Below are 22,534 nucleotides of genomic sequence, written 5' to 3'. Positions count from 1 at the left end.
TTTCCATCCCCTCGGCGCTCCCTTTTGGTATTTCCATGGCCCATTAGCTACTTTGTCCTATGGAAAGTGCCCCGAGAGTCAACAGATGGAAGGCTTTCCGTTAGATCTGTTTCCTGTGTAAGTGTTTGGGCTCTTGAGTTAGGCTTCCTGGTTCTGATGCCATCTTCTCCGTGGCTAGCTGTGGGACCCTAGGCAAGTTACTTAGCCCTCAGCTTCTCCAGCTGGGATTCATAGTAGTACCTGCCTCAGAGGTTTCTTGTGAGGACTAAATGAGATAATGATCATTAAGTACATAGGAACTATAAATAGTAGCTGCATACTAGTATTGTTTTAAACATTATTGCTAGGAACACATCGTTCTGGGCAGTTGTTATATGTGGTTAAGTGTTAGGTGAGGAAATGATTAGCAGTACTTTTTCAGGGCCTGCTGTGTACCAGGCTCAGTGCCACTCCCTGGGATGGAAAAGGAAGAAACCATGGCACCTCCCCTGTAGAAGTTTGCATCCTGGGTTTTTTGGGGAGTGGGTAGGAGGTTGGCACAGGTAAAACAAACTGTAAAACACTGGTGTGCTTGACCTAATAAGATCAAGTACAATCAAAGAGCAGAGAGTGATGGATTTTTAAGATTTTTAATAGAAAGCCTTAGAGAGGAAGGGATATGTGACCTGGGCCTTGGAGGATGAGAAGAACTTTGACAGAAAATGGGAGAATGTTGGGGGGAGCAAGGGCTTCAGAGTTGGTGTGTTTGCCAGCTTCTCTGTCAGCAGGACCCCATGGAAAGACGGAAGCAAGGTGTGTCTTGAAAGCAGCAGGGCTCCCCGTAAGGAAGATTTTAAGCAGGTCAGTCTAGTTTGCATGGAACTCTGCAGCCACCATTTGTCGCTGTCTCTTTGGGTGGTTTTTCCTCTTTGTAGACATGAGAGAATTGTGAAGGTTTGCCATCCTAGTTGGACCTAGGGGAGGCCTTATTTGTTGTTAGAATGTGTGGTGTCCAACACTGAGATTTCATGGGCCTCTTTTACCTTCCCCTGTCTCACTGGGTCTGAATTTCCATTAATATGATTTGGATGGGATTTTACTGGGACATTTAGGAAACAGTTTAAACTCTAAAATGCCCCTGTGACAGCATTCAGTTCACACAGTGTTTTAAAGACTGAAGTGTACTGATTGCCGACGTTGTAAGACAAGATGATAGAAAGACTAAGAGGATCTCATTCACAAAATGTATGACTGTGCCAAGGAACTGTTTCTGACTGTATATCACACAGACAAAGGAAAGGAAACTTTCCATCTTTCTTTTTCAGTTTTGGAGTCTGGGGACTCTATCATCTGGGAAGCACGTGGGCTATGGTTAAATGGAAGACATGTGTTCTCTTTGAACAGTATCTTCGGCTGAGTTTAAGCAAGCCGAGGCTGTCAGTTAAAACCCATACTCCCTCTAAAAAGCCTGTGGGAAAAGGGAGGATTTACTAACACAGAGTGAGAGCTTTCTGGGTGCCAGATTCTGTGCTGGGTATTATACATAAAGTGTTCTCACAATAGAGCTATTATTCAGTTTCAACATATGAGGAAAGGTTAGCAAGATTAATAACTTTATAACAAGTAGTTAGTGGCAGACACAGGATTCCAAATGAAACCTGCCAGGCTTCAGTGTTCATTGTTTTCTTTTGTGAAGTGTGGTGTTTGGTTTGTACCGTTTCTTTTGTGACATTTCTTCTTTAAAATCCTCATGAAGGATTTTGACCTCAGTAAAGTCTTCATGAGTGAGCTTACTTTTGAGTAATACAGTTAAGGGGCGCCTTGGTGGCTCAGTCAGTTAAGTGTCCGACTTGGGCTCAGGTCATGATCCCATGGTGTGGGAATTCGAGACCTGCATCATGTTCTCTGCTATCAGCACAGAGCCTGCTTCAGATCCTCTGTCCTCCTCCCTCTCTGCCCCTCCACTGCTCATGCTTTCTTTCTGTCAAAAGTTAATAAACATTTAAAAATAAATAAAATGAAAAGCTGAATAATAGTTAAATTAACTTTTCTTTAAATTTATCACCAAGTTGGCTTGTATTTAGTTAAACAGTGATTATCTAATTAGAGTCACTCATCTTGGCATAGGAAGGCACACACGGATTGGTTTGTTATTACAAGATAAATAATATTCAGGATTTTGGATCAGGACCTTTAGCTTCTGTGATTTGACCATCTCAGCAGCATAATTTGATGGTACTGAGTCTTTCAAGTAGAGTCCACTGATAGTTAAATAATCTGATTTCAGTTATTCTGGAATTGCAGTGCAGAATGGAAAATGACCCCTTTTAAATAAAGTCTGCCCGTTGCTTCATTTGTTGTGTATAGATGGTTAGCTTAATTTGTTCTTGTTCAAGAACAGGAAGTCAAACTTTATAATACATGGGGTTTTTAGTGGCAAAATAATTACAAGTGTAAGCCTCTGTTACTGTCAGAAATTAACAGTTTTCTCTTTATTGTTGAAATAAGAAGAGTAATGGGCTTAAGTCTCGAAAGTCTGCCTTCTTTGTCTCTTCTACTTTTTCTTCATCCTTTCTTTTCATTGTCCTTTCTTATTTTCTCATTACTTCTGACTGATCATCAGGAGCATCATTTCCCCCCACTCTTTTGCTTCCTTTCAACCGTTTGAAAACTGATCTGTAAGAAATTAAAAAGTAATCAGATAACTATCAATTATTAAAGTATCCAGTTTATAGTTTGAGGTATTTCACAGTCATTACATCAGTTACATGTTTCCTGACTATTTTGTCCAAAGTATATCATTTCCAGTTCATTTGTTCACGTTTTCATCTGTAATGAATGGTAAAAATATTTCTGTCCCTCTTCCTTTGCTCTTCTTCCACAGCTCAGGTGGCCGATGGTTCTTACACACCACATGCCACCGCAGCTTGCATGTCACAGTTACACGTAGTTTTCAGTCACCCTTTTTTTCCCAATTAAGAGAAAATAACTGAATTCAGGGAATGAGAGATACGGGGGTTAATTTTTAAGCCATTTGGATGTATGAAAACAATGAATTATTACCATTTAGTGCAGGGATTCATATGGTTGCTTGTAACAACTCTCACAACTGTCTGAGCCAGGATGCTTCTGAGCACATAAAGGTAAATAGTCTTGGATCATTAATAAAAGGCCTAGTGAGGGAGGTAGGATGTATCCATATAATTGTAATAAAGGGAAAATGTGGTGTCGTTAGCCGTGCAAAGTCTAGTGGATTTCTGGGGAAGGAGAGATAAACTTGCGGATTATCAGAAAAGACATACAGTATCTATAGTGGCATGTCCACTACATGGGAAAGAAATCACGTGTGAATGTGATTATTCTGAACCCCAAAGCCACATGTACCGTCCATTAATTTAATTCTTGATACATACTATTTTGTCTTTGAATATTAAAATTATACACACACACACACACACACACAGGCACATGTACTTAAACACAGTCACACATAATTAAATAGCATAATTAATTAGTCTCCCATTGATTCCTTTTATTATTTAAAAAGTGTGTTACAGGGGCGCCTGGGTGACGCAGTCGGTTAAGCGTCCGACTTCAGCCAGGTCACGATCTCGCGATCCGTGAGTTCGAGCCCCGCGTCAGGCTCTGGGCTGATGGCTCAGAGCCTGGAGCCTGTTTCCGATTCTGTGTCTCCCTCTCTCTCTGCCCCTCCCCCGTTCATGCTCTGTCTCTCTCTGTCCCCCCAAAAATAAATAAAAAACGTTGGAAAAAAAAAAAGTGTGTTACAGGGGCACCTGGGTGGCTCAGTCGGTTGAGCGTCCGACTTTGGCTCAGGTCATGATCTCACAGTCTGTGAGTTCGAGCCCCGCATCGGGCTCTGTGCTGATGGCTCAGAGCCTGGAGCCTGCTTCCGATTCTGTGTCTCCCTCTCTCTCTGCCCCTTCCCTGCTCATGCTCTGTCTCTCTCTGTCTCAAAAATAAATAAAAACATTAAGAAAAAAAATTTTTTTAATAAAAATAAATAAATAAAAAGTGTGTTACATAAACAAAGATAGGATTAAGATGCAGAGTAGGATGATTCTGAGCTGACCTCCTCCCACAGACCACGTACTCAGACTACAACTATATATGGAACAACTCTCTCTGAAGACTAGCAGAACAGGTCTTCTACAACTAAAGATAAAAAGAAAAAGCCACACCGAGAAGGGTAGGAGGGGCAGAGACACAGCAGGGATATCACCAACACAGAGGTTCTCTCTGAGGAGCAAGGAGGTCCAGCCCCACATCAGGCAGTCCCCTACTCCAGGAAGATGAGCCCCCATAATGTCTGGCTTTGAAAGTCAGCAGGGCTTAACAACAGGTGAGCAGAGGGCTATGGGAAACTAGGACTCTGCTGTTAAAGGACTCATGCACAATCTCACTTGCTCTAAGACCCAGCAGAGAGCAGTTTGAAAAACACCTGGGCCATACATGAAGAATGTTTTTTGACTCATTTTAGGGTATATGCCAGAGCAGCAGGGAAATTTCTCTGGGAATGGAAGCACTCACTGGAAGGCACCATTTTTCTTTCCTTTGACCTAGCTAGCCTGTCGCTTGTGGGAGCCATTTCTGATACTCTCCATCTACCTTGTTAGCACTGCTCATTCCTCCCCCTGCATTCCTCTGCTGACTCACCCCAGAAGGCATCCCTCCAAAGGGGCTCCTGCCCTGGTGGGCAGCCTGCGCTGAGACTGCAACCCAGCAAAGTGGCTCCCACTCTCCTGCCACTCCCCACCACCAGGCAGCCTCTGTCCCAGCAAGTAACCTTGGCCAGGACTAGCACCCCCAGCCTCCCCGAGAGTGAGTCTACCTCACTACACTCAGCAAGATCCCTTGGCTGAAACCTCTGTGTGTGTCCCCTTCCCCCCCCTCACCCCCCCCCCCCCCCCGCAAAAGATCCTGCCCCACTGCACCCAGCATACAGTCTCAGCCTGGATTAGAGTCCCCACAAAGCAGCTGGCATTCAGGGAGGGAGGCAGTCCCATTCACTAGCATGACCACAACAGTCATAACCAATCTTCCCAGCCAGCCACACAAGGGGCCAGCCCTGCTCAGCAATACCACAGTAGCCAGGCCTCTCAGCCAGCTACACTGGAGTCCAGGCCCACCCATTAGTGCTACCATAGCATGGCCAGACACTGCAGCCAACCAGGCTGGGGGCCAGCCCTTTGACTAGAGCACCTGCACCTATTCCTATCTAGCCACTACGGGAGGTTGTACACCACCCACTCAGGAGACACCCCTGGAACACTTGGTCCTGGTGACCAGGGACCATTGCACTTCTAGGCCCCACAGGAAACTTTCTATGTAAGGCCACTTCTTCAAGACCAGGAGACTTAGCTGACCTACTAATACATACAAACAAACACAGAAAGTCAGGCAAAATTATATGTTCCAAATGAAAGACAAAACCTCAGAAAAGGAACTAAATGAAACAAAGTGTGCCTGATAAATAATAGTTCAAAATAATGGTCATAAAGATGGTCACCAAACTTGGGAGAAGAATGAATAAGCCCAGTGAGAACTTCAACAAAGAGAAGGAAAATATAAAAAAGAACCAGTCAGAGCTGAATACAATAACCAAAATGAAAAATATACTGAAGGGAATCAACAGCAAAGTAGATGATGCAGAACAGAACAGACACCTAAAAGGCAGGGTAGTGGAAATCACCCCAAATGAACAGCAAAAAGAAAACAATTAAAAAAAAAATAAGGATGCACTAAGGAGAGCACTTGTTGGGATGAGTACTGGGTGTTATATGTAAGTGATGAGTCACTACTCCTGGAATCATTTTGTAAAAAATAAGGTTTAAGGAACCTTTGGGACAGTAACAGGATGCTAACATTCACATTATAGGGGTGCCAGGAGGAGAAGAGAGAGGGAAAAACTTCTTGAAGAAGTAATAGCTGAAAACTTCACTAACATGGAGAAGAAAACAGACACACAGAGAGCACCTGACCAGATGTATTCAAAAGAGATCCACACCAAGACACATCATAATTAAAATGTCAAAAATTAAAGAGAATCTTAAAAGCAGCAAGAGAAAAGCAACTAGTTACATACAAGGGTACCCCTATAAGACCCATCAAATATTTAGCAGTAATATTTGTAGGCCAGAAGAGAGGGAGTGGCATGATACATTCAAAGGATTGAAAGGGGGGCGGGGGGAACCTACAACTAAGAATAATCTACCTGGCAAGATTATTCTGAATTAAAGGAGAGATAAAGTTTCCCAAACAAACAAAAATTAAATGAGTTCATAACCACTAAATCGGCCTTATAAGAAATGTTAAAGGGATTTTTTTAAGTGGAAAACAAAAGGCCATAAAAATGTTATACCTCCGAAAATATTGGGGCCACCATATGGGTTTACTTGCCACTCAAGCAGCTCATCCTGAAGTGATTAATAAGCCACAAAAATAACGGCTTCCTCTTCTGTCTACATAGCATTGGTATTTTTGGAAATTGGGTTGCCTGTGCCAAATTTTATTTGTAGATAGAATGAGAATTGTTAAATGGTCTATGGTCTATCGGTTCACGAGAAACCTTTGTTGCTATATTAAGAGCATAGCAGATAACTAATTCCATTTAGAGTTTTCAGTAACTTTTTACACTCTCGAGGCAGCCACATGAATCATATAATTGCTTCAGAGACTCAGCAGAAGTTTCTTGCTAAAAAGGCCATAGGAACATGTTTTTCTTTTCCTCTCCCTCCTTCTTTTGACTAAACATAGCTTTTAAGAAATTGAAGATTTTTATAAAGATGGAGATTTAAAAATTTTATTAAAATAAAGATTTTACTGTAGCACAAGAAATAATCTGATTATCAATACTGGAATGATTGAATAAATTGCAATACATTTTTATTTTGGAGTATTCTGTAGTTATTACAAAATGAGGACGGTAAAGGTGTATTGGCTTAGATGAGCATGATCTGTGCAAATTAAAATTTCTAAATGGGTGTGTTTACTGCTGTATTTGTATATAAAAGAAGATACAGAATGATGTAGTCCCTAAGGTTTTTAAAATTGGTCAAAGGATAGGCAAACAGGTTAGAGGCAAATGATCATTGACAGAAGAGAATCCAGAAATAGATATGTACACATAAAGTAATTTAGTGTAGGATAAAAGGGTCATTTCAAAGGAATGAGAAAAAGCTGGATTAGTTAATAAATGCTGTTGGGAGAGTTAGCTAGTTATTTGGGAAAAAAAGAATAAGATCCTTATTTCCTTTATCAGAATGAATTACAGATTGGTCCAGTATTAAAATTCTTTTTTATAATGAAATCATGCCAGTTCTAGAGAGAAATATTAATGATTTTTTTTGTTTTGTTTTGAAATGAGAAGACCTAAGCATGAAACATGAAACAATGACAGACAGGATAAATTTGCCTATGCCATGTTGTCTCAAAGGCTTCAGAACAGAATGAATCTTGAAACTTTATGAAAATCTAGTTTTAGCAACATGGCATTAGAAGTTTATTGATACCACTTTGCAAGCATTTGGACTAATGCACACTTTTACTGACCAAAAAGGCAATACTTTTCGTGATATCAGCAACTGTGTTTGTGTTTGTAATCGTCAGCATGAACCATTTAAGTTGATAGCATTTGGATATTTGAATTTTTGCATGAGTACATATGGACAATAATTTGTATATTGTTACTTAAAATGAATGAATGAGAACTATTGAACTAGGAAAATACTGTGAGAATGCATATAAGAAATTGACATGTGTGATTTACCTCTCAGCTGTGGTGCTGGGTGTGATGGAGAATGCAAACCTCATTTTGTGCTATTTTTAGCACAAATATGAATGTGTGTTGTTTTTATCTTTAAGAAAAAATGTTTTTCAAGTCATCCAAAAGTAACTTCGTTTCTAGGCTTCTGAAAAGATTTTGTCACATCATAGGCTGGTCATTGCTTATCACCTTTTAGGGGAAGAGCAAGAACAAAAAGCCTAGGGAGCAAAACTTGGTTACTGGATTCGGGTGCATATGTAATGAAGAGATGCAAAATATTTGTGATTATGTGTGTCACAGATGGGGACAGAGGGTGCTCATCTTGCTAAGTGACCTACAGTGACTTCATGCACTGGGTCCTTGGAGGCTGCACACAGCTACTTTTTAAACATTGTGTGTCATCTTGTGAAATAGTTTTATTTTAATCCAAACGTTTGATTCTTACAGAGTATTTTTTCTGCTTACTAACCCTCCAGGCTCAGATTTATCTTATGGTAGAGTGCAAAACATAAATTATTACAATAAAATGGGAGCCATTGGAGAATGTATGGAGGGCCACCTCTGTGAGCACCTCTTCTCTCCATCTTTTCACAGTCTTCTGATGCACAGCTTTGAGAAACACTACCCTGAGTAAGTGTGAACAGGTGACAGTAACTTGTAGGCATCCTACTGCTGTATTCGGGTTTTGAGTTCTGAAGTTATGGAGTGGAAGGAAGTAGATTTCACAAAAGGCAAATTTTATTAGCTCCATTCAGCCAACTAAAATGAATGTTTGATTATGTACTTAGAATTCTTACTGAATCCAGTAAATGCCTGAGCTGGTAGATACTTTAGTCATTAAAACTATAATCCAATTAAAGCTAAGGAAGCTAAATAAACAAATTTTAATCAAATTTACTTTGATTTCTCTGTGTTTCTCTCCTTTTTTTCCTTACCACAGGTCACAGTAATGAAAGGCAGTAATAGAAATAAAGATCACTCAGCAGACGGAGAAGGGGCTGGAAAACGACCAAAACGAAAGTGTCTTCAGTGGCATCCATTGCTAGCAAAGAAACTGCTTGACTTTTCAGAAGAGGAGGAAGAGGAAGACGAAGAGGAGGATATTGATAAGGTAATTCTTCTGTTTAACATAGAAGTTTTGAATATTCATTCCAGAAACTACAGTGATTGGTGAGAAAGATGCATTTCTAAAAGTCTGTATAACTTGAATCCTATTTAACTACTTAATGTATATGTTTATTCCAGATATTGAGGGTTCCTAAAGTATCTGTACTTCCTAATCATTTAGACAGAAACAGATTTTCTTCAGTGGTATTTCTGTCTATTAACTAATGATTTTCAGGTAATATGGTAGCACTCCAATGCAGTGGAGATAGGGGTATTTATAAAATTTGATGCACTTGCCTGGCACCCACCTCGTTGCCCCTCTGGCCTCTCTCTGCTTCAGCCTAGCCCTGCCTCTGTGGACAGCCTTGCAGCTGCTCCAGCCCTCATCTCCACTGCCTTCATGACATCTGGCTGTTTTCACCCCACCAGTCCTCCGTGGTCAGTCAGTCCTCTCCGTCCCCTTCTCTGGTCTCATGCTTAAGCAGCCAGCTCTCATTTAGAAGGTCACACAGCCATGCAGGTGACTTTAGAAAGCCACACATTCCTCCAAGTCTACGTGGAACTGGTTCCTCCTCCTCCTCATTCAGCTCTCAGCACAAGGACTACCTCCCCAAGAGATGGGGCTTCATCATCTCAGGTGACCCTCCCACCCAACTCATTCCATGTCCAAGGATTTCCTTCCTGGCGTTTCTTACCATTTAACTTGCGCTTAGCTGTATACCTGTGTATGTCTGTCTTGCCAGACTAGAATATAAGCTCAGTAAGAGCAGAGGTCTTGCCCCACATATCCTCCTCTTACTCCTTGGAACCTAGAATGATGCCTGGCACATAGCAAGTATTGAATAGATGTATGTTCAATGGAAGAATAAATGAGTACATATTTCGTGTCACTACAACTTTTATAAGCCTGTTTTTAGTATCCTGCAGACCTTTGACATCCATTCAGTCTTTTGTTCTAGGCTTGGGTCAGCTTCCATTTTTTTCTGTTTTTCCTGTTTCTCAGACATCTTATCTGGATCCTCTTTATAGTCTCTCTCACTGTTGATCTTTTTCTCCTCTTTTACAGAGAAAATAGAGGCCGCCAGAAACGATTCCTTCAGCTTCCTCTACTCATCTGTATACTTATTTCACTCACCCATCTTTTCCTTCCCCTTCTCTTTTCAGAGAGACCACTGTTACTCATTCTATTGAGGACATTGCCAAGTTGATACTGATTTGATCTTTCTGACATATTTGTGCCTGTCGATCACTTGGTCCTGGAGGCTGCCTTCTGTTACTGTTTCTACTCAGCCTCACCTTCCTACCTTCATTCTCTTGATGTCCCTCCATTATTCTGCCCTCAAATATTGGTGTTCTCTGGGCTTGTTTGAAGAAAAAATTAATTTTTGTTTATTTTTTGAGAGAAAGAGAAAGAGCGAGCAGGAGAGGGGCAGAGAGAGAGAGAGAGAGAAAGAGAGAGAGAATCCCAAACAGGCTCCTCACTGTCCACACAGAGCCCAATGTAGGACTCAAACTCATGCACCGTGAGATCACGACCTGATCAGACGCTCAGATGCTTAACCCTACTGAGCCACCCAGGTGGCCCACTGTGGGCTTCTTAATTTCTTTCTCAATCCTTAAATTCTACACTGATATTTTTGACTGTTTTCTTGACATATCCACTTAGATCTCCAATCAGAACCTCTGTCTGAATGTGTTCAAAATGAAACTTTGAACCCCATCATCGTGTATCTTCCCTTTCTCAGTAAATGGGAGCCCCCAACTTTCTGGTTGGTGAGATCAGAAAGCTTATCTGTTTTCTTTTGCTCATGTCTCATATGCATCCATCCATCTATTAGCATATTCTCAAGCCATACCTTCTACATATGTTCTCAGTTTGACTCCTCCTTAGCAAGGTCACCACAGCCTCCTTGGTCCAAGCCACCACCATTTCTAGTGCAGATTAGCATATATTCTACTGCTCTGCCTGCCTCTGCTCTTGCTTTTCCAGTCTTTGCTCAACAGAGCAGCCAGAGGGATCTGTTCAGAATGAAAGGCTGTCTGTGCTGTTCTTCTGCTTCATGAAGGCAGGGAATTCATATGCTCATGGATTTACCCGCACCACCTAGAACAGTGCCTGGTCCCTATCAGTTGCCCAGTACGCAGTTACTGAGAGAAAGAATGGAATCATTGAATTCCCTTCTCTTTTCAGTCCACACCTGGTGATCTCATCCACTTTTCTAGTCTTGCCTTCTTTGTATTCTTACCTCAGTTCATAATCCCAGCCAAGACTTCTCTGCTGAGAACCACCTGACATTTTGCCTACCCGATACCGATCTTTCTGCTCCCGACCCTATCTAATTTCTCTCATTTGAGAAAAAGCATTCTCTGGTGTGTATGAAGGAATCTTGCCACTAAAGGTAGAAACACTCTTCCTTTTTCAACTGTTAAATCCAATTGGATACCAACTGTCTTGGCTCTACCTCATAAATAAATACTGTCTGTGTTCTCACTTCTCCATTCTTATCATTACGGCCTTAATTCAGCCCTGTCTCCTTTCTCACCTGGACAGCTGAAATGAACTTTGAAATGGTTTCTCTAGTTTGGATTGCTTCTTGTTTTGATATTATAATTCATGCTTTACACTGCTGATAGGAGTTACCCTAAAATACCAATCTGGTGATGTCTCTTCTATGCTGAAAACCACTCATGGCTCTCTATTACATCCAGCTGTGGTTTCCATATCCTGGTCTGGTACAAGTGTTGATTTGTTACAAAGTATTACTGGGCCCTGGTGAAAGAAAAATTTAAGTCCAGATAGAGAGTTTTTCACTTTTATATAATTTTATCTATTTATTCATTTGTTTATTCGTTTTTGGGGTTAATTTAATGAGATAATTGTGACATTAAATAGTAGTTGCCAACATTTTTTAATATTCATATTTGACAAAATAAATAATCTGTAGTAAAATATGATAACCTATGTTGTTCCCCCTAAGGTGTTTTTTGTTTTGTTTTGTTTTGTTTTGTTTTGTTTTGTTTTGTTTTGTTTTTTACAGTCTGCAACTACTTATTTATAGGATTAAATGCATGTTATTTTACATGACAGAGCACATTCTTCATGAAGTACGTCCGTCCATACCTACTTCTACAACCTCATGTCCTGGGTCCATGTTCTAGTCTTATATCTACCAGTGCTATTGAACTGTACATCAGTCAGTCATCGAGCCTTAATCCTTTTTCGGTTTCCGTGTCTCTCCATTGACTACCTGACACATTCTGATTCATCTTTCAGAATCTAGCTCAGACAACACGGTTTCTAGGGAGACTTTGGTGAGCTTCCACCCTTCCACTAGTGCTTCACTGTAACACTGGCTCCTTGTAATAGTCATCATACTGCTTTTTAATTAATTTGCTTTTCTCTCTTTCTCCCCCCCCCCCCCACCCTCCACAAACAGTAAGTTCCTTGGTCCAGGATCTTGTCTTATTTATCTTTTTTTCCAGCTCTTGGCTTGAGTTTTATAACTTAGTAACTGAATCAAAAGTTATTCTTTTCTGAAGGGAAAATGTAATTACTTCTTCAACCTACGTAATATACTTTTTATGTCTTGATTTTTCGTAGCTTCTTAGTTTTGAAAGCTAACTAAATATCCCTTATTATTTAGCATTCAGAATGCTAAATAAATATTCCTTAAAAATGCAAATCATTGTTAATGATTGCATACATAATGAGGAAGTGAAATCTATAGCCTTCACTCCCAATAATAATCTCAGTCAGATAGCTATGACTTCAAGATTGTTCCACCATATTATTTTGTTTGAAGATAATCGATGGTTAATTAAATGCATTTGCAATATTTAATTTAAACTTACAAGACTTTAAAAATACCAAATTGGATTAAGCTAGTGATTCATACTAAAGTAGCTGTCGCAGTTTCCCAATAAAACATGATGTAGAAGAACACCGTTGCCTTACAGTAGTGGTTCTCGGAGTGTGATCTTCAGACCAACAGCATCAATATCACCGGTGAACTTTTACAAATATGAATTCTGGAGGCCCACTCCAGACCTACAGAATTGGAAACTCTGGGAATGGGACCCAACAATCTGTGTTTCATTTAACAAGACCTCCAGGGATTCCACTGCCCACTCAAATTGAAGAAGTAATGCTCTACTATATGATGCAGATTAACAACTACCTTAGTCCTTCTTGATTTTAACTATGAAACAAGAAATTAAAGACATAGCTTTAGTAAGCCTTCTGGACTTCTGTTTGTGGTTGTACTGTTTTCAAGAAATCTCATAGAATCATATTTTAGCCTTAGAAGATATTTAACAGTCCTAATATATTCTGAGATTCTGTGATAAGAGGTATCTGCAGCCATGTGCAAAAAGTACCGAAAGAGATTAGAAGCAGAAAGACTAGGCCTGGGGCACTTGCATGGCTCAGTCTGTTGAGTGTCCAACCTCAGCTCAGGTCACAAACTCATGGTTCATGAGTTTGAGCCCCAAATCAGTCTGGCTGCTGTCAGTGCAGAGCCTGCTTTGGATCCCCTGCCCACCCCCCTTCTCTCTTCCCCTACCCAACTTGTTCTCTCTCTCTGTCTCTCTCTCTCAAAAATAATAAGCATTTTTAAAAATTAAAAAAAAAAGGAAGCAGAGAGACTAGGCCATAGGCTCAGGCAGTGGGAATGACAGTTACACAGATGGGATGGGTGGGATCAGAGCTTTGTGGAAGTCCTTGAAGACCGGGAATTGAATGAAATGCTGAGGAAAAGGAGGGATTCAGAATCTATTTTGAAGGTTTAAGCCCAAGTGAATTTACTCCTGTTATCATAGCATTTCACTAAATGATATTTACAGGCTTGAAAATTTACTACATGGTTCCTCCTTCAAATAATGTTAAATGTCTATTTTGATTTTTACAATAGGAGGAGCCTATATTTTTGTGTGTGTGTAAATGTTGTTAATGTTGAGACGCATATATCACAGCATGAGTTTATTTATTTATTGAGCAGTTAGTTAGGTACTGATGTTGTACCAGCCATTGAACTAGATGCCGTGGTTGTAAAGGTAAATAACTTTTGTCCTCAAAGAGTTCACTGTTTAGTGAGGGGGAAAATGTTAGCAATTATAACATGATATATTCTGTAATAGAGACATGCACAGGTTGCTATAGAAACTAAGCAGAAGGCATTGTAAGTTGGTTATCAACCACTAATAGTGGCTGATGATTAATTTTTTTCCAATTTCTAAGTTGTTTAAATGAAGGTAAAAAAAATACAATTTGAAAGCCAAACTGATTGTTAAAGCAAAATTGTCCAGGATGTGTTAAACATCTGGCTTTTGTTTTGGTTGGTAATAGGTTCAACTTCTTGGGGCCGATGGCCTAGAGCAAGATGTTGGTGAGACTGATGATGAATCACCAGAACAGCGAGCCCGGAGACCAATGAATGCATTTCTCTTATTTTGCAAACGTCATCGCTCCCTTGTACGACAGGAACACCCCCGGCTTGATAACCGAGGTGCTACCAAGATACTGGCTGATTGGTGGGCTGTTCTAGATCCAAAGGAAAAGCAGAAATACACAGACATGGCCAAGGAGGTAGGTTACAATGACAAGGTTTAATGGTGGCTGTGAGCAACCAATCCCATACCCCTGTCAGCAAATGTGGAGTCTCTGCCGAAGGTCTAGCAGCACAAAGGTGAATCCTGAAGCAAGTGTTCAGTGAAAACATAAGAGTTTTGTTCCTATTCCTGAATTCCAAGTCCACCTTGCAAATGCTGGTGGAGGTGCCAAGAACAATTAATTACCAAGTTTTTTCATTGCATATACTTCACGTATTGATGTAGAGGGTTGATTTTTGTGAATGGTAATTTATTTATTATGAATGATGGGTTTAAAAATTTTTTTCTAGGAACCCAGCTTCCACTCTCAGAATGCCTATGGTAAAGATAGTAATCTTAGGTTACTCTAGTTGTGTCATGGGAAAAAGTCTTGATCTAGTCCTAATGCTAAATAAGCTTGTGACAGTATCTAAGTCAATTTCTGGGTCTCAGCCCCCTTTTTTTTTTAATGTTCTTAGAATGAGGAAATTGGACACCAATTTATATCCTTTCCACCTCCTTTTTTTGTAATAAGCACCATTATTGTGCCTTTGACTTATTTCTGTTCTGTAGGTATTGCAGCATGCATATTTAAAACCAGTAAAGGAATGCACGGCAGTGAAACATGATAAATTGTGGTATGTGCAGGCAGGTAAACACTGTATACACAGAAACACTTCCATGCGGGAAGGCTGTTTCGAGAGGTGGGACATTAATCAATTCTGAAACCCTATCAGTGACTAAATTCCTTCAAAAACTGTATACCAGTCTGTTGTTAAATTACTCGGAAATTAATGTTAATTCATCATGCTTTTTAAATGTATTATGTAATGGATTTAGCAAGTGAAGGAAAAGCAAAGCAATGTAGTTGTTAGGTTAAACTTGAAAGGAGTAATTCTCACATTGTTCCTTCAACCTTGTAGCTTGCTAACAATCTTGATTCATGAAAACCCCTGCCACCCAAACATTTGGTTAAGTTCTATGAAAAGTTGAACCAGCAGGGGACAAAAATACAGAGTTTCAAGTGACACATTTTATTAGACATCTCAGTATGTGGGAAAATAATTCTTCCAATTGCTGTGGTTTTATTGAGTTGTTTATCAGGCTAACATGTAACATAAATATTTCTTATGCGATGTTAAAGGATATTTGAATCCAGAGTATATGATTAGCATAGTTGGTATGTAATTAATGATGGCACAGACTTTGTCAATTGGCTGTTGTTAAAGACAGGATTTCAACTATGTGGGGCACCTGGAAAATTAAAATCAATTCCAGTAGCCCACATGATTTTAAATGTTTCAGTAGCTTTCAGCTAGTATAACAGTAATTAACAGTAGCACTTTCCCAGTAAATGGCCTTAGATTTTTTTATAGTCATGTTTATATGGTAAAATAAACAATTATCTAAAACCTCATAGGGAACCGCATTAGCTTCCTATAATTAAACACTTGACTTTGTTTTTGGATTGCTGTTTTTTGATAACATGCAGCCTATCCTAAGTATATTGTTTGCCTTTTCTTAAATACAGCTAATTTACAAACCCAATAGGTGGCCACTTTTAAGAGGAGGAAGTATTATTTTCATACAGGAAATCTCTTGCTAATTACTTACTTAGGTTCACAATATTTGTCCTGGTGGCACTGTAATGAAATCTGTTAGGGTGGCCTCCTGCAATCTACTACAGGTGGGGGTGGATCTTCCACCTTGCAATTTGCCTCGTTTCCAGTTGCTCTTAGGAACTGCTCTCATTTGTAGTTAAAAGTGTGGAAGGTTCAGCTACTTTCCGAATTATTATATAATTGGTTTCTAGCCATAAGTGATACTGACTTGTTTCAATTTATTTACTAAATGGTTTTGAAATTACATTAAAGTGCATGTAATTGTGCTGGTGCTTTTTTGTGTGTTAATATTGCAGCCTTAACTGCAATGTCAGCTTAAGCAACAAAAGCTTATCGAGTGACTTGAGTATACCAGGTCTTGTGGTGGTTGCTAGTGACGAATAAGGTCTCCGTTCCTCAAGGCCCTCACGCCCAGGCAGGCATTTTTAAAAGTTTCGTATGTGTAACCTCTTCATTTTAAACACCAAATTTTAAATGTGTTCTCTAAAGGAAGAAGACATATTCTATCAGTATAGTTTTTGTGTGAATGTGAATACTTAAAAAGAGATATATTTTTAAAACAGAAGTGATTAGTAAGTAATACAGCTTTGGAGAGTTTATTTTTTTTATCTGTTAAAACTTTCTCTGACGCTTTTCTTGCTCCTGATTATCTTCTATTTCAGTGCATCTGGTGAGAGGAAACACCCATTGTGGGATTTGTTTTCAGTTTCTTGAATTACTGCCTGGTACTAGTTTGCGTTGTTGAAAAAAAAAGGGCGGGGGGAGGGTTGAATGAGGGTTTCATGTTCTCTGATGAATCTCATTAGAGCAATAACTGGTTATAAGTAATTTTAAAAAATACTATCTTAAGGATATAACCTGGGTTGTTTTCTTCAATTCAGCAGTGTGCATGATGGTACAGTGTTGTGCTCCCAAGATGCTCCCAAGCTCTAACTTCTGTGTGACTGACTGCTTGTTAGGGATGCAGAAACAGCCTTCCTTTTCCTTTTCACATCTTTATGTCCATACTCTTACAAATACAGAACTACAAGTCTGCATTTTTGCCCAAAGAATTGCTGGAACCTTCCACTTGTCACTTAAACTAATGATCATAATTAATTTACATTCATTTTAGAAGATTGCATACTAGACCTTCAGGAAGAGCAGAGTCAGTGCAAAGAAGAGGAGAGGATCTGGAAAGTTAAAAATAGTTTTGAGAAAAAAAAAATAGTTTTGAGTGACTTTGTAATACCCCCTCCCTTCTTTTTTGTAGGATCAGGGGCATGAGGCAAAATGCATGCATTTATTGATTAATTGGTTCATTCCAAGCTTGATGTTTTACATAAGCACAAGCCTGTTAAGTCAGTATTGATTTTCCCCATTCTTCAGAGCAGGGATCTAAGGCTCTTGGGAGTTAATATCTTCATCAGTCATGCACTGTGGAGCTGGGATACTCTTGACTGTTTGACTCCCATACTCTTCATATATCTTGCTCACTTAGATGCCTATGAGATAAGAGGTTTGAGTAATTATGGCAAAAAATGGTAACAATTGAGTGCATGGGCTCAATTGGTTAAGCATCTGACTCAGTTTCATCTTAGGTCATGGTCTTGTGGTTTGTGTGTTCGAGCCCTGCTGATAGCACAGAGCCTGCTTGGAATTCTCTCTCTCTCTTTCTGTCTGCCCCTTCTCCATTCGTGCTATCTCTGTCTCTCTCAAAATAAATAAATAAACTTAAAACAATGGGAGTAATAAAATGTCACAGTTGTAATGGGAAAAGTCTGCTTGTGCTGGGGGCAGTAGGGATATTTCAGAAAAGGCTTTATGGAATTGATGGAATCTGTCGTAGGATTTAGTATAGGATTCAGAGAGAAAGGCAGGGATAAAAGCAGATGTTGGATAGTAAGAACAGTTTCAGGAACAAGAAAGGTTGTTTTACCCCTGAGCTTAGAATATGTGTAACTAACAGGAAATGATGATGTAAAGACATAAAGCATGAGACCAGGCTGACAAGTTTGAAGGTTCAGTTGTATGTCAATAAAACAGTGATGGAATTAAATGCAATAAAATGCAACATGAAGGTAAACTATAATAGCCTTTTGTAAATGTTGGTATCCATTGCCATCGGTACTCTAGCAAAGATTCTCGTCACTATAAAACTCCATGGAGTTTTTAGCAATTAGTTCTTGCTTCATATTTAAGATAAAACTAACCTACTTATTCCCTTGCTTGGCTTTATTAGAAATGGATTCTTCTCCAAAGAAGGTAGACTCTGATTTTCTCATACGTTATAACTGTGGAGAGAATTTTTGTTTACTATCACATATTATGTACTTCACAGTGTCTGAATTCTTAGAAGCATGCTGTGGCACCTTGCATACTACTAAACTAGAGTGGAACCTCATTTTTCCAGCATCCTTGAGAAACTGGTGTTACACATAAGTGTTTTCCAGGGGGATGAAACTTTGCTGTTCCCTTAAACACTTTATCTTATATATTTATCCTGGGAACTTTATTTAAAATTTTGTTTATATGTGTCCTTACTTAAAGCATTCAGAATGCCTTTTGAATTTTTTTGAAAATTCAACACATTTATCCCAAACAACAATTACTTTATAATTTGTAATTTGGTGAGACCTATGTGAACAGTTAAGTTATAGTCACATTTTTCTCCATATGTTAAATGATTCTTTTTTTTTTAAGTTTATTTATTTATATTGAGAGAGAGAGAGAGAGAGAGAGAGAGAGAGTGTGGCGAGAGGGAGAGGGAGAGAGAGAATCCCAAGCGGGCTCCTCGCTGTCAGCATGGAGCCCACCTTAGGGCTCAATCTCAGGAACTGTGAGATCATGACCTGAGCTGAGATCAAGAGTCCAGACACTTAACTTACTAAGCCTCCCCGGTGCCCATGTGTATTAAATAATTCTTAACTCTTCTTTTGAATTTCCTCTTTGCTTTTCCATGAGAAAGCTTTTGGGTCCACCCTCAGCAACCAATTGACATTTCTTACCTCTGCCAGTCACTTTTGGCTATGTCTAATGAAATGACTTATTTTATAGGGGATTTTCTGAGTAATTAGGGTCCCCACTACTTTTGGGGGATGTGGGTAATTAAACCAAAGACATGGGACTCCATGCTTCACAATGGGCCTTGTTTCTGAGACCTTTGTCATTCCTATGTTCCAGATATCAGGACTTTCTCACTGCATTAGAAAAAAATATTTAAATGTTTATTTTTGAGATGATAATAATCAACTTTTGAATATTGCTTTATTCTTCCCAGAGTTCCTTTATAAATATTTAACTTAGAATAATCCCAGAAGGTAGGTGTTTTTTTTTGTGTGTGTGGGGGTGGGGGTTGTTTGCAAAAGCTAATGATGACACTGAGATCCAGAACACTTATGTGATTTATCCAAGGATGCAAGTTAGTAGTAATAGAGCTTGAGCTCTCATACTTGGCTTTCTCCCTTCTCAGACCTTTCTGAGTTTCCAGCTCTGTAAAAGGTCAATAAAGATGCCTGCCCTCATAGGGTTGAGTAAAATGCAAATAAAGCGTGTACATACAAGCATTCTCTTGTAGAGCTTAAAATGCTATAAATGGTAGTTTTTTGTTTTAAGTTTATTTATTTTGAGAGAGAGAGAGAAAATGCACAACTGAGGGAGGAGCAGAGAGAGAGAGAGAGAGAGAGAGAGAGAGAGAGAGAGAGAGAGAGAGAGAATCCCAAGCAGGTTCCACACTGTCAGCATAGAGCCCAATGCGGGGGTTCACCCACAAACTGTGAGATTGTGACCTGAGCCAAAACCAAGAGTCAGATGCTTAACTCACTGAGCCATCCGAGCACCTCTAAAATGGTAGTATAGTTTTTATTCCTGGTAAGAAAACTTAAGTTTGTCTGTATTTGATACTTCTTTACAAAGTAATTATTTACTATTTTTATCAGGGCATGTTAACACAATGAAAGCCTACTAAAACACAAAGCTGAAACACAAGAACCAACAAAACTAATTACATCATTTGTTCAACTTGCAGATACTATTCAGTGTGATTGATAGCCTCTAACCAGATAGATGTGTAGTTAAGTGAGCTAACTACTTGATTTTGGAAATATCAGTCCTTTTAGTTAGTAAACACTAACAGTTAAATATTCAAATCAAATAAAATTATAAAGACTTTATAAGGAACCCATGACTAGTGACAAAAAATAGATCCCACAGCAAGTGATATATTGAGAATTTAAACTGAGTCTCTTAGAACTCATTTTGGTATTGGTTTCAGATATTAATTTTTAGATTGATGGTGGGACCTAATACTCCAATATCCTGTAAGATGTTACTATAGTAACTCTTGATTACTTTGAAATTGATGATCATTCAAGGGATGTAGATAAAAATTAATTTTTGTACTGTTTGAAAAATTACAAATTCACGCTGCAAATTATTTTGTAAAGAGAAAATCTAAATTAGTATGCCTTAGTGAGCACATATTTTAGAAGAAAACTCACACATTTTACAATTCAAATTAGTTAATGTATGAATTTAGTAATACATTTTCAGAAATCAAATGTTTTATTTACCCAGATTCCTATCTACTTTTTAAAAATTAGCAAAATTACTTTAATTAATTCATTTATTTTATTTAATTCATTTACTTTAAAAGTTTATTTATTTATTTCCAGAGGTGGGGAGGAACATAAGCAGGGGAAGGGCAGAGACTGAGAGGGAGAGAGAGAGAATCCCAAGCAGGCCTGACGCAGGGCTCAATCTCATGAACCAGGAGATCATGACCTGAGCCAAGGTCAAGAGTCAGACACTTAACCTACTGAGCCACCCAGCCGTCCCTAAAAAAATTATATTTTAAAAGAAATTCTGAAATTTGTGCTAATTAAATTTACTTTTCCCCTGATTTACCTACATTGGAGTAAAGTAGTCCTTTTAAAAATTTATATATGAAAATGAACTAATCTTGCCATGATAATCTTTACAGCCAATTTAGGTAACCATATCCACAGCCAACTCAGTTTTTCCTTTATAACTTTCCTATAGTAGAACCAAACAATTCCCTGGTCACTTATTCAAGTCACTTTTTGACGTATATAATTTTTATTGGAGTGGCTTTATCATGAAAGTCTTACAGGTTAATGTATGACTTAAAATATTTTTATTCTGTCAAAACCATAAACTTAATTCAGTGTTCTGTCACATAATATAGTCTAGTTTTCTCCCTATTAAAAATACCTAGTAAAAATAATTCAGGTCACATAGTGCTGTTGAGTTTTATTATCTAAGTGAACAATTTTGTAAATTATTTTTTAAATTTATTTATTTTTAAATTTATTTTTGAGACAGAGCTATATTTATTTATTTATTTTAAATTTATTTATTTTTGAGACAGAGAGAGACAGAGCATGAATAGGGGAGGGTCAGAGAGAGGGAGACACAGAATCTGAAACAGGCTCCAGGCTCTGAGCTGTCAGCACAGAGCCTGACGCCGGGCTCGAACTCACGGACCGCGAGATCATGACCTGAGCCGAAGTCGGCCGCTTAACCGACTGAGCCACCCAGGCGCCCCTAAGTGAACAATTTTAGAGTTAGAACTCCTGGAACTAAGACTGTACAGATTGGTGCCACTTCTCAAGTATCTCCCTTCCCTCTTCCACCCTTGGGTAATGTGATTTCTGCTGCCCCCTTGAAGAGATACAACTGTTTCAAAATTTATTATGCTGGGGGTCACTTAGACCCCTGCAGTGTTATAAAATAAAAAATATGTTCTATCTCTTTTTTAAAAAATCAGATAACTTTTATCTCCATGGTTCTGGTAGGTTTGTTTTTGTTGTTTTTGTTTGTTTTTTGTTTTGTTTTGTTTTTTTTATCATAATGGTATTTCTCATATTTGCACCAGAACCAGCTGTCTTTGTTATTTGTTTGTTTGTTTATTTGGGGGGGGGGGCGGGTAGAGGAGCAGAGAGAGAGAGAGAGAGAGAGAGAGAGAGAGAGAGAGAAAATCCCAAGTAGGTTCCGCACTGTCAGCCCTGAGCCTCAAGTGGGGCTCAATCCCATGAACTGTGAGATCATGACCTCAGCTGAAATCAAGAGTCAGACCCTCAAACCACTGAGCCACCCAGGTGCCTCTCAGCTGTCTTTATTTGTATAGACATTTACAGGATTCTTTATTCCTGGACCTCACCAAGGTTGCCATTCTCTTTTCACTGTGCTGAAGAAAATCTCGACTGCAATAATAGCTAGAAATATTACTGGATTTTAGATGGCACCTCCCCCAACCACCATTAAAAACAAATAATTGGAGAACAGTTAGTACAGTGTTCATTAACATTAAGGTGCTTTTTAGGGTCAAATTTCCTTTCTTATAAATGATCCAGAAAAATACTTAATGTTGTGACCCAATTTTTAAAATATTAACATAGAGTATTGTTTTTTGGTATATGATAATGTCATTGTCATATATGAAGTTGGCAAAATACCA

The 22,534-nt window shown here is 38.9% G+C and overlaps 1 protein-coding gene across 11 annotated transcripts in view; it reads left to right on the top strand.

Moving 5' to 3' along the window:
- The window catches only part of BBX (BBX high mobility group box domain containing), a 286,902-nt gene that overhangs the window by 173,769 nt on the left and 90,599 nt on the right, over positions 1–22,534 (top strand). For all 11 annotated transcript variants that reach the window (XM_047875041.1, XM_047875040.1, XM_047875030.1 and 8 more), the window contains 2 exons: positions 8,703–8,873; positions 14,214–14,453. In XM_047875041.1, coding sequence (XP_047730997.1) covers positions 8,712–8,873; positions 14,214–14,453 — 402 coding nt within the window. In that variant the 5' untranslated portion in view covers positions 8,703–8,711. The remainder of the gene's footprint in view (positions 1–8,702; positions 8,874–14,213; positions 14,454–22,534) is intronic.

This window comes from Prionailurus viverrinus, chromosome C2, assembly GCF_022837055.1.
Source record: "Prionailurus viverrinus isolate Anna chromosome C2, UM_Priviv_1.0, whole genome shotgun sequence".
NCBI classification, from domain to species: Eukaryota; Metazoa; Chordata; class Mammalia; order Carnivora; family Felidae; genus Prionailurus; species Prionailurus viverrinus.
This window is presented reverse-complemented; position numbering and strand designations above follow the sequence as displayed.